Source organism: Lathamus discolor, chromosome 4, assembly GCF_037157495.1.
Source record: "Lathamus discolor isolate bLatDis1 chromosome 4, bLatDis1.hap1, whole genome shotgun sequence".
In the NCBI taxonomy this organism is placed as follows: Eukaryota; Metazoa; Chordata; class Aves; order Psittaciformes; family Psittacidae; genus Lathamus; species Lathamus discolor.
This window is the reverse complement of record NC_088887.1, coordinates 105,113,479-105,126,703: the sequence shown is the minus strand read 5'-3', so window position 1 is coordinate 105,126,703 and position 13,225 is coordinate 105,113,479. Positions and strand designations below refer to the sequence as shown.

Sequence of the window (13,225 nt, the reverse complement as noted above, 5' to 3'; positions counted from 1 at the left end):
TATTTGAGCTTGTCATGTAATTAAGTACGACCCACTTACTCCATGTAGCATCGGTTGCATGATGTGTAGAGGAGACCCTGCGCAGCACAGGCAACCGGGGTGCCAGGAGGAGCTGTGCTTCAGTGCCAACCACTTCTGAAGCAGCTCGAACCTCTTCATAGACTGCCAGTATCTCTTTTTCAGCTGGGGTATAGCTGGCATCAGATCCTCTGTATCCTGGACTCCAAAGCCGAGGGGTCGACCTTGAGTCTCCCCTGGAGCTTTCTGCCAGAGGCTCCAGGTAGGACCATTCTCCCCAGCTGCAGTGTAGAGCACATATTTCACATCTTGCCTGGTCTGGACTGGTCCAAGGGCTACTGCATGAACTATCTCTCGCTTAATTTGTTCAAAGGCTTGTTGTTGCTCAGGGCCCCATTTGAAATCATTCTACTTCCAGGTCATGTGATAGAGAAGGCTTACAATCAGACTAATTTGGGACGTGCATTCTCCAGAACCCCACAACACCCAAGAAAGCTTGTGTTTCTTTCTCATTAGTTGGTGGAGACATTCCTGTTATCTTGTTGATCACATCTGTGGGGATCTGGCGATGTCCATCTTGCTATTTTATTCCCAAAAACCTGATCTCCTGTGCAGGGCCTTTGACCTTACTCTGGTTTATGGCAAAACTGGCCTTCAGAAGGACTTGAATTATTCTCTTTCTCAGAAACTTCTGCCGTATTGCCACATGTTGGGTGCCTAAAAGGACTGTCATGATTTAGACCCAGCTAGTAACTCAGAACCACGCAGCCTTTTACTCACACATTCTTTTTCCTCTCCCCTCTGGGCGGGACAGAGAGGAAAACTGAAAGAATGTAAACCCCAAAGGTTGAAGTAAGAACAGGTTAATACCTGAAAGTACAATATAATACTAATGCTAATAATAATAATGATAGTAATAATGATAAGGGAAATAACAAGGGAATGTAAAACTAAAAGGGAAAAAACAATAAACACATGTGATGCACAATACAATTGCTCACCACCTGCTACCTGATACCCAGCCCAACCTGAGCAGCGACTGGTCCCTTCTAGGTAACTCCCCCCAGTTTATATACTGGGCATGACGTGCTATGGTATGGAATACACATTGGTTAGTCTGGGTCAGGTGTCCTATCTCTGCTTCCTCATGGCTTCTTGTGCCCCTCCTCATTGGTAGAGCATGAGAGACTGCAAAGTCTTGGATCGGGATAAGCACTACTGAGCAACAACTAAAAATTAGTGGGTTATCAGTATTGCTTCTAGACCAAAGCCAAAACAGCACTGCACCAGCTGCCAGGAAGGAGAAAAATAACTGTTGCAGCTGAAACCAAGACAAGCTTGTACACTGCTTTGAAGGGAAAACAGTTATAAAGGGAAAAGTGGCTTAATGCCTGTATAATGAAATAAATTTTAGCAGTACAAGCATGTACATATTAGTCTAACAGTCCTTCTTCCATAATCACATCACTGTAGTTCAATTCTAAGGTAATATCATAGCTAATATAGTTAAAATCATGTAATTAAATAATCCAAACTGTGTCTGTGAGGATTTAGAAACCGCAGAATCCCCAAATCCCCGGACCTGCTGTGATGTGATTTCGTTGTGTAACTCCTTATTGCTTTATAAAATTTCAGTAGGCCAACAAGACCGGGGCTACAGAAGAGCTGGTAGGGGTGATGTCTTTAGAAGTTCACAGTATACTTGTGAAATATCATTTCAAGTGTCTGAAATAAATCAGTAGAAACAACATTTTTATGGATCAGCAGGAGGTTAAGATTCAAGAAACACTCATCACAGTCGAAAGATGGCTCAAGGCTCCACATTATGCTTGGGTTTTCAAAGCACTATCTGTAGCAAGTGAAAACCAGGGTATGGAGATGAGCAAGTTTAAACTTAATGACTGCAGCATGGCTGCAGAAAGAGTAAGCTGTTCAGGTGCTTTGAGAGGGGTATGGAGATTAAATTGGAAGCTACATGCCATCATTCAAGAGATGTTTGAATGCTTTGGGAAGAACCAGGCACTGCAGCTCCCCCAATTAGAAATTCATTATTTTTGTTGGGAGGAGGAGGGACATGGAAAAATTATTGTATAAAGAGATCCTGAAGCAGGTGACATATGAATATTCCACCCAACTTGAAGTTATTTTATGGACTCATTGCTGAGGCCAAGAATTTATCAAGAGTCAAAACAAGAACAGTCATGTATGTGGAAGATAATATTCTCTTTATTGTAGTATCACCACTGTAGTATCAACCTAATAAGCCACCTCAGTATATGAGGTCAAGATTTCCACAGCAGTGACACTCCATCACAGTAGTACCTCTCACTGCAGGGCTCTTGGAGCCTTTTCCTGGGACACTGGTGTAAAGCGCTGTTAAGCAGGAGGATGGATGTGTCCCTTGGATGCGATACTCCATCTCCCACATCTATAGGGACGTGTGCCCTTGGCTCGGCACGCTCCGTGTCTGTATTGTGAGACAGGGCGCACGGAAGGGGACCACTTCCGAACAACCCCACGCTCCCTCGGCGGCACCTGCCCCGTCCCACACAAGGCCAGCGGAGCCGCCATGACACCACCCCCTTGCCGTGACTGGACGGCCGGGGCAGGCGGGAGCGCGGGTGCGCGCAGTGCGCAGGCGCACGGGCCGGTGTTGGCGCCGAGGTTTGAGCGGGGCGCGGAGGTGCTGTGCGTGCCGCTGTTCGGCGGGGAGGGCCCCTTCCCCGCGCGGGAGGCGGTGCCGCCGCGCCGCGCCGCATGAGGGGCAGGACGCAGGTAAACGGCCCGCGGGTGGCTCTGCCCGCGCTGCCCCGGGCCTGACCCTGCCCGGCTGCGGGTTGTCCCCGCGAGTCCGGTCCCGCCGGCAGCTCCCTGCTCACGGCCTGCGAGGGGTTTGCGGTTACCGGCCCGCCGGGGGCCCGTGTGTGTGGGGGGAAGGGGGGTGTCGCCCCGTGAGGCCGCTCGGCGCTGCGGGGTGACGCGGTGGCGGCTGCACGGGCAGCGCCCCGCGTGTGGTGGGTGCCCGGCAGGAGCCGTCCCGGGCGGGAAGCGGCGTGGACGGGGCGCTTCGGCTTCTAATATATACTTCCGAGGCAGTTTCGCGTTACTTGGTTTGCTTCAGGGTAGTCCTTTCCCCTTCTTTAAGTGCCTGTCACTCTCATCGTTTTGATGAGGCAGTATGTGTAAAACAGCTATCGTGGGGGAAACTGATTCTGCCGTGGAAACAATATAGGTGTTAAAATAAGCAGGGAAGTTTCTATGGCAGTCTTGTACCTGTTTTTTAGTAGAATTGTGAAACTGACAATGCCTCCTCCCCTGGAAAGCATCTTTAAATCACATTCTTGACACATAAGTTGTAATGGTTGTACCAGCTTATATGTATTAGTATATATTGTATCCTAATATTTAATAGTGTGGATTTTTCGTTTATTAGCAAAATACCTCAAGAGCGTTCTGCCCATTCCGTCTCGGTTTTGTCTTGTATTTGCTCAGTGTTTTTATTATTTCTGGTGTGATGCCTTATGCTCTTCTGGTCTGTTGTTTACATACCATGTTTGTCACATTGCAGTGTTTGAGCACACGCATCACAGTCTTAAAGCTAAACAGGCTGGGTTATGACACACCTACTAACAGGAAACCAGGTTTAAGGCTTGCAGTCCCACGGCATTAGAATAGCACTGTGTGAAAGTCTTTTCTCATTTCTTCTCAGGTTTTTCCACAACATTTCCAGTAACATTATGGATAGCACAATGGCTTGCAAACCTGTGGAGAGACTGACTTTCTTTGAAATATTTAAGGCACATTGCAGTGGATCAGGTACAGTTTTTCTACAGGAAATAATTTTTATTAGGGTTGGTTTCTGAACATTGGTATTTTATCCCCTGTATGTTCCATAGAAAGCATTTTGCAACTTGCTAGCTGCTCTTCTTGCCCCAAATCTGTATTTGCTAATACCTGCTTTTTTATATATCTCTTTATATTTCTCATTGAAGCTTTTTTTCAGAATGTGTGCTCAGTTACTTTTTTTGTTTTTGTACTTGCTTTTAAGCCATTTCCTCCTTATGTACCCACATGCAGACTAGGTTTAGTCTTTTGCCAAATGCACCTCTAGTAGTATAATTTATTAATGTTAAAAGGAACCTTAACAGTCTAACTAAAATAAGAGATAAACTAAAAGCCATACGTATACCTTTGATTTTAAACAAAATGGGTATTTATCTGCTGTTTGATTTGTTTTGTTAATAGCTGGAGAATTTGGGTGGGCATTCTTTTATATCTTGTGAGTATCAGAGCTCAAAGCTATCTAGAAACAAACAGAAGTGTGACAGAAGGAGCAGCGCAATTTGCTGATAGCATTTAAATGCTAATGTGTTTTCATATCCTGCATGGAGAATTCTTTTTTCCTTTTTACATAGTTTGCTATGTTTTTCTTCATAGACTTAGGACCCGTCAGTCTCAACTGGTTTGAAGAACTCAGCGCAGAAGCACCCCCATATGAGCCTAAATTGTTAGGAGAACTTGATGGTCCCCTTGGCTGGCTTGATCAAACATCTTTTAAAACACCAAGGGCGAAACCCTCTACATATAGTCAGCTGGTATCAACTCCTCCAATTTTTAAAGAACAAATATTGCCACCGTATTCTTCTCCTGGAAAGGAAGTGAATCAGAAAAAAGTAGAAGCAAGTGAGTAATTTTTATTTGTTTATTTTTTAAAGTGACACTTAATGGTGGTTTGTGCCCTCCCTAGCAAGAGCCTTTTTATTGTTTGTTGTTGTAGCTGACTACTCTTAATGTAACAGATAATGCTGATGCAGAAATTGTGTGACTAAAATGCTTATCTTAGTATGCTTCTGAAAACCACCTATAAAAACACAGAATTAATCTTGACAACTGATTCAGCCTTACATGAAGCTGGTAATGTATATGCAAAGTTCCCTGTAGAAGAGAGATTGTTGTGGTCCTGATAGAACCACAGAATGGTTTGGAAGGTACCTTAAAGGTCAGCTAGTTCTAACCCCCCTGCCATATGCAGGGAAACCTTCCACTAGACCAGGTTGCTCAGGGCCCCATCCAACCTGACCTTGAACACTGCCTGGGATGGAGCAGCTACAGTTTCTCTGGGCAACTGCTCCAGTGCTTCACCACTCTCACAGTAAAGAACTACTTCCTAATATCTGGTCTAAGTCTCAGTTTAAAACCATTACCCTTTGTCCTTTCACTACATGCCCTGAATACTGTTAATGTAAGGAGATGTGTGCTTATTAGTGTAACCTGTTGACTGAGAATCAGGGTGATTTTATTTCTATTTCTTTTTAGCAGCCTGATTTTTGTTTATGCAAAATCTCTGAAAATCTTTTTAAGAGAATATAATGCTTATCATACTGAAGTATGAGGTGATCTATAGAGCAGACCTTCACCTATTTGAGAAAGATTTAGAAGCACTGAGCTCTTTGAACTAATAAAACTCTTAAGTCATGGAAAGAAATTACGCTTTTTCATTTGGAAACAGAATTTTACCACTTTATGAGGTACTTATTACTTTCGTGAGATGCTTGGGATTTGGAAATAAAGTGCATGTAACTGCCCCTTTATGATGTACCTGAAAGCTATAGTTATTCTCCTTGGACAGAAGGAAGATTCTTTTCTGTGGAGAATGAATTATAGATCATGTATAAGAATCTTTTCTATGGAAGAATATCTAACCCCATTCCTGTAATATCCAATTTGTACTTCATCCATGTCTATGCCCTCCTAACGATAAGATAAGCTTTTCTAAACAGGTTATAGACAAACACAACTTTGTTACCAAAATTGTTCTTGGGTCCTAAAGCAAAGTCTTTAAAGGTCTAGAGCTGTGCTATTATTCAAATATACTTCATAATATTGCTTCCAGAGAATATTGTTACCCTGTTTGTTTTTCTGAAGTTAACTGCTGATATGCTGCTCAACTTATTCTCAGCTGAGGACATGTTTCTTACAATTATTTGGACTCCTACAGTGTTTAGTCCCTTGTAAATTCTTGGTAGCATGGAATCCTATAGTTCTTCTTTTCAAAATAGTTACTTTTGCTATGTGTCTGTGCCTGTGGACATTTGCATATACTTCCCTAAGGAAGGGAAGATGAAGTTTACCTGTGGTTGGCCTCAGATCTTCTACTAGTTTTCTTGATTAGAGCCAAGTAGCTTGTGTGCATAGGTTTTCTTCTTGTGAAAACAAGAAGATTTTGGATTTCACCTTGGTATGGTACTGAGATGTAGTCATGCTGGGCATATGGGCTTGAACTCAGAGAGAAATTCAGAAAGCTAGGTGTAATTTCTGTTACAGAAGTTTGGAAATTTCTGAGCATGAATTCTGAGTAGTGGCTTGTTCATGTGAGAGGCTCACCGTTCAGAGGCTTCTGCTGCTTTGGTGGGCACACTCCCTTTTGTCTGGAGATGCTTAGCATAGAAACAGCAACTGCTACCAGTGACAGTACCTCCCCTAACAGTTCCTGACATAAATTTTGCTTTATGATGCTTATTCAAATCAATGTCTTAAGTAAATGTGAGGTAAAGTTTGTGCAAATGCATGTTTGCATGTGTTGAGTTTCTCCTAGGAACAACTTCTGCAGTGACAAAAAAAGTGCAATACAGTGTATTTAAAGCTGACATGAAATATGTGACTTGAATAAGATTAAGAAAAGGTACTGAAGCATGTGAATATATATTTATTCACATATATCAGGTGAATAAAGTGACATAATGGGTTTTTTTGGCTGTGCATTTGAAATATGTTTAGCATTTTTTGGATATGGAATTTGGACATGCTCAAAACACCAGAGGAGAAAGTGTTGGGACTTGGGGGTTTTGCTTTGTTTTTAACTAAAAATCAGATGTTGCCTTTTTTTTGTTGGTTGTTTGGTTTTGGTTTTAAGTTTGTCTTTAAACCTCAAAACTGAAACTGTTGCCTGTAGTTTTGCAAAGCTGTGTTGTTATTATATCCTGTGTTGCAGGCAGAGAGAATTTGACAAGCCCAAGTATCACAGGAAGAAAAGTAATAGATCAAGAAAATGAAATACTTGCTTCTCCTCCTGGTACCTGTCACAACTTCCTTGCAGCTAGGTATGCTAAGCATGCCAACACAAATATAAAATGAAAGGGATTTTACTCAAAATCAATGTTAAACACACCATATTTGACTGGTAGACTTTTTCAGAACAGTGAATATTCTTGTATGTCTGGTGTATTTGATACCTACGGGCTTTTAAGTAAATTGAAAACAAAACATGAGCTAATTTTGAAAATTTCTATGCTTTCAGGTGTTCTTCCTTTCTATTTTTCTACTCCTTCACAGCTGTCATATGGTATTTGTTGATATTATTTCAGCTTTCCAAATCCTCAAGATCCAGTGCAAGAAAGAGGAGCAGTGATGTATCATGTGCTTCTCAAATAGTAATTTGTAAAGCCACTTACAGTATTTACTGAGGTTTTTTTAGTAATAGCTCTATTTTCTACATTTAAATGTGTAAATTTAAATGTGCATATTTCAGATAAATCCGATCAAAGTATTCATATTGTTTATAAGAATAGTTTATTTAAATTAATTAAGCCAATTTCTGTAGTTTCATACGGCATATTAACAAATACATGGTTATACTGAACTCTATCATATTTCTATTTGCCAGACAAATAATTTCTGAAAATTAATATATTTCAGAAAAGAAGCATTTTGCTGTTTGTAATAAGCTTGTAGTAAGGTTTAAAATACTGACTGCCAGTTAGGAAAAATTGACTTTTTTTTTTTTTTTTTTTTTAGTCAGGCAAATAGCCATGTGTGGAAATGGTAATGTATGTAATGTCTAAAATATTTACCTATTTTCAGAAATTGAGAAATTAATATTTGGGTTTGTTTTGCAGTCCAGCTATTTTAAGGAATACTTACAGAACACCACAGAGAAATAATATTCCAGGTTTGTATTTTCACTTTTTGGTTTTACAAAATGTCTAATATCTGTAAATGAAAAAAAACTTATGTTGTCAGTATTATTTAATGTCCTTATTAAATATTTTCTTTTAGGACCATATGGAAGCTTGTTTTGCACACCTAAACTTTTGGAGGTAAATACATTATTCATGCATTCTGTTTTCCTTTTATGGAGTAGTACATTTGGAATTCTTCATAGAAATAATAATTGTTAAATATATTTCTAGGTCAGAACTCCAAAACGTATTTCTGAAAGCCTGGGAGCAGAAGTGGATCCAGATATGTCCTGGTCAAGTTCTTTAGCCACACCTCCTACACTTGGTGCAACAGTGATACTAGGTATTTCTAAAAACAAAGACTTGCTAAAGAAATTCTGGTTTTGACACTGGAAGCTCACTTAGTGTGAGCTGATTTTTTTTTTTTTTTTTTTTTTTTTTTGGCTTTAATTAAAAAGGGCAAAACTCTTGCAGTGATGCTAAGTGGGTGACATTAAATAAAACAGCCATAAAAGGAGAAATTACATTGTGTCGTTGCTTTTCAAAAGTTTTATTCCTTTGCATAAGGGATTAGGGAATATAAATTTAAAAATAATATAGCGAAGCACGGGAAGAGGATTAGATGATGAATGCTTTGCACTGTCACAAAACTAGATACTATTGTCATGTGAATATGTTTATGAAGTCTAAGGAGGTAGCCCATCAAGTAAACTTTCCAGCAGCAGTGCTGGCTTCAGTGTTTTTAACCTTTTTTACAGTACTTACCATCACATCAGTGCAGTGAGGCAGACTGAGATACTGATCCAATTGAAGACTATATTTCCTGGGTTATTTGGACAGAGTAATTCCTGGACCTCATTTACTGTGCAGCTGTGGAAACAGCTCTGCAAGCATAACTGTGAATGAGAGTCGGGTGGGTGATAGCTGTTTAAGCGGTAACTAACAGTGATGCTAAACATCAAGCCTTGACCTAAGGTGTTGCTCTAAATGGAATTTCATTAGCATATGATAAGCAAAATGAAATTTGACTGTGTGATTTGTTGATGAAAACTCTTGAGAAAGAAAAACTCTTGGGAGGGAGAGGGTTCACAGGGCTGCTACTCAGTTGTGCCATTTTGTGTGGTCGTTCACTCAGAATGATGTGACCTGAAGAGAGAGGCTGGGGGAAGTACCCATAGCTTAATGGTGGTACTCGGGGGGACAAGTTGTTTGAGCTCTCACTCTCCCGCTTCCTGGATGAGCATAGGATTTTATAGTAGTGATGCCCACTCTGCCATCTGACACCTGTGAAAGGAAAGAGTGAGTCATTTTTCTGCTACATGGAAAGGAGTTGCTATGTCTGTGAAAGATGTTATTTGAATATACTGCTCTTAGGCATCTTAAAAATAGGGTTCACTTTCTCCTTTTGTAATCTAGGTGATTACTGCTTTTGTGGGAGGAAATGGAAACCAACAAATTCTTGACAGAGGCTTCATGGTCTTATCCAGATCCTTGGACAGAGCAGTGCCATGAATAGCTGCTTGAAAGGGGAATGGCAGTGATGGTGGTCTCAGAGGAGTAACTGGTCTACCCACACAGCAAAAACTACGACCTGTCATTGAGGGTGTTTTGTGCTGTTATGGAACTGCATTTATCTCCCATGCTCACTTGTAGGACTTTTCAGTTAGAACTTCTAATTTTTAGTAGTTTTTTGTTTACAGATCTCAGTTGCACTTAAAATAATCCAATGAAAACCCTCCCAAAACACGACTGTATTTGAACCCAGCAAATTATTTTTGAGCCAATTAATTGACTTGTCTGTCTGTTTTCTAAAGCTAGAGAGAATGATTCTATTTCTGGATGGCAACAGGATGGAAGAGCTGATATAGTAAGTAGTTTTAAGAGCTATGCTGTTCCTTAATTTCAGTTAAGCTATTCAGTTACATGTTTGCATTCCTTGAGCAAGGAATAAAAAAATTCTGTCATTTTCATTCTAGGCTGTCCTATCTGGCTATTTTTAGAAGTTACTGCTCACAAAACTAAACTTGCAAAACCTGGCTGTAGACTGTATTCTCACAAATAACCCACTTTGAGGAATACTTTTGCTGTGTTTTTAAAAAAGCAAACCAAAACCACTTGGATTCAGCAGCAGTGGGAGTCATTCAAAGAGACATTAAACCTAGGAATTGCAATATGCTGTTTATCTGAGGGAGGGTTTGTTTGAGGTTTTTTTCTTTTCTGCTTTGAAAGAACTTTGGAAGTTACTGTTTGGCAATAACTTCTTGTGAGTAACCACTATACCAGGAGTAAAAATTGAGTATTAATTTCAGTCTTTTGAGGGTGTTAGAGTTACAAGTTAAAATAAGCAGAAAGTCTTTCTGCTTCCTTATGTCTCCTTTGTTCATTTTTGAGAGGCTTGCTTACAGTAAGCTGCTGAACCCATTCACCACAATTAAACTTGCTGTAGTATGGAACCTGATTTGCATTGAAAATGGTGTTATCTGCTTATTTATTTCCAAGTCCACCTGTGAAAATGTTGCCTTTCATTTTAAGATATGGGGAGTTATTCAAATACTGCAGTAAATGTTTACTGTTAAAATGACAATTCCTAGTATTTAATATAACAGCTTATGTCTTTGGTTTACAGATTTCGCACAACTTTTTTTCCAACCATGATAAATGTCCTGGGACAAGTGATGCAAGTATGTTGCCTGTAAAAGAGACAGTGGAGCTAACTGCTGAAGATGACATCAAAGATTTTGGTATGCATTGGTGTTTTGTTTTATTGCTGACTATACTGTGAAGCAAGGTTGAGGGTGAAGTTACATTGTATAGCTTGGGCTGATCTTGCCTTATATCCCCTGCCAACTGTGTACTCCCACTTCCTGAATAGAGTTAACTTTGCAAAACTAATCCAGCCTTAAAAAAGGGAATCAGTTTCTGCTGAGTCAGTTAATTAAATCAGTTTACCTTGCCACTGGATGACAACCAGATTAGTAAGTGAAGGCTTGAAATTATGGGAGAGCTCAGAGAGAAAAATGGTGCAGGCTCAAGGGGGAGCAAGACTACTACTTCTAGCTGTTGCACAGATTTAGCTTTATCATGAAGTTTCATGCCAATATTCATTATTCTGTGGTAAGGTTGGTTTTGGATATTGCTATATCTCTTCTTCGTTTACGTTACATATTAGTAGTTCAAAATGTGACAAATCCTTTAGAAAAAAAAAATGTTAACTTTTTTAAAAGAATGCAGAAAATAGCCAGGTGAAAAAAGCGTTTTCATTCTGTGTCCTGAAATCATGTTAGTGAATAGTGGAGAGGTTTGCTTCATTGTGAGCTAGCTGTTTTATTTGATTTGATGGCAGAAGGGAGAAATCTGTTCAGCATGTATGAGTATAAAAGAGACTGACGCAGGCTAGGCAAGACAGTATATCCTTAGAATTGTATGTCTCTTCTGAATTAATTGGACTGCCCTAAAAGTACTGTTTGGTGGTACCTATAAGAATTGTGAGAGAATCAGTTTAGAATTTGATGAGGGTGGCTATGAATGCTGGGGTCAGGATGTATTGTTCTTGAAGAGCATTATATACTGCTATTTTTATATTTCAGGTTCAAACGTAGTAAAAAAAAAAAATGTAGTTGGTAGTAAACATATTCAAGTAATCTGTAAAATACTAGAAAGGAAGGGCAAATTCATGTCCTGTTCTGTATTCTGAAATGGCTTATTGCAATGCATACTACAATAGAGAAAGCTAGTTAAAACAACCTCTGTGTAAAAATAAAATTAAGAAGTCCATTTCTCTTAAAGTATAAAATAATTTTGCAAATGCCTTTTTTTTACGTGTCTTCCCATTTTGGTAATAGTTAATTTGGCATTTGAAGATGCAATGTAAAAAGAAGGATAGCTCAAACCTCCATGTTTATAGCTTTCAGATGTTGGTTTTCTCTGGAATAATATTGTATGGCCATGAAATGCAATTGGTTTTATTAGGTGTGCATTTTGTTTCAGTCAAAGAAAAAAGAGATCATAATATTGATTTGAATACCTTCATGATTTCAAGGATACGATGAGATTATTTATATTGTGCCAATTGTGTCATTAATAGCAGTGACGCTGAATATATGCACTCAGTCCAAAGTACAGGAACTGCAAAATATTTTAAAGATTCTTTTACTGGATGTTTTTTTTGTTCTTAGTTGTAATAATTTGGGGGAGGAGGAAAGCTTTTTTTTTTTTTTTTTAATCTGTTTTCATTTAGTGTAACTGTGGACTGCAAGTTATGTGTTGTGAGGTGTTAACGCTTCAGAATTTTACAGAAGGAGCTAAATTTGCATATAGTCATTAAGAATATTCATTCATAGCCCAGTAATTAATTCCCAAGGTTCATGTCCCTAGTTTAAGCAAGTCTAAGACTGCTCACTGTAACACTAAGCTTTAGGCATCTGGCCCTTGTATCAGAATTCACAGCTTTGCTGTAGGTATATAACTGTGGATTCAGAGTTAAGGTTCTTCAAATCTATAGATTGAAGAAGCTATTTAAATTGAAAACTAATGTGAAACATGGAATTCTGTAATGCTTTTAGATAGTTTACCCTGACCTTTTGCCCAAAACTTCGGATTTAAACTCTTTGAATCTAAAAAACAAAATGGCATCATTCATTCCAATATATAACCCTGATCAGAGTAAATGGTCTGTCTTTAGTGTCTAGAACTATTCATACAGTAGGTTCAATACTCTCTGCTAGAAAAAGATTCCAACCTGAAATGGGATGATATATCCTAACAGTCAGTCAATATATTAATCCAGAGCAGGACCCTCTAAAGCTTAAGCCTCTTTTTTAATGATTATTGTATTATTTACCCAGAAGGAGAGGCGCTTAGTGAGAAAACAGTATTCTGTTGTGCAGTTCATGTCTAAGGGGTTGTCTTTTCACTAACTTTCCAGTGAATTTAGAAGTCAAAATGAGCTTCTCTGATTTTTGGATTTTTTTTTTCCCTGCCTTCAGGTTATTCAGTGTACAACCAGTACCTTTACAAGCTTTCAGATACTCCTGGTTTTCTTTTTTCAATTAAAACTAAAGGTTCCTGTTTAAGTAAAAAGAAATATAGCCAGGGCATGTATGTCTTTGCTTCCTGCTTCCTCTAACAGCTGAGGTTGGAGAGTAACCTACTTTAAAGTCATGTAGATTTATCTTTCCAAACTTCCTCTGGAGTAGAGGCAATTACTATAAAATTGAAAGGTGCATTTACCTATAAAATTGAAAGCTGCA

The 13,225-nt window shown here is 39.2% G+C and overlaps 1 protein-coding gene across 1 annotated transcript; it reads left to right on the top strand.

Annotated features, from left to right (window-relative positions):
• Positions 1-2,649: 2,649 nt before the first annotated feature.
• LOC136013403 (breast cancer type 2 susceptibility protein-like) lies at positions 2,650-13,101 on the top strand. Its single transcript, XM_065677165.1, has 10 exons — positions 2,650-2,793; positions 3,728-3,834; positions 4,456-4,701; positions 7,010-7,118; positions 7,914-7,966; positions 8,074-8,114; positions 8,208-8,319; positions 9,791-9,843; positions 10,603-10,717; positions 12,962-13,101. The coding sequence occupies exons 2-10, from the start codon at positions 3,756-3,758 to the stop codon at positions 13,099-13,101; spliced, it is 948 nt and encodes a 315-aa protein (XP_065533237.1). The 5' UTR covers positions 2,650-2,793; positions 3,728-3,755.
• Positions 13,102-13,225: the final 124 nt, after the last annotated feature.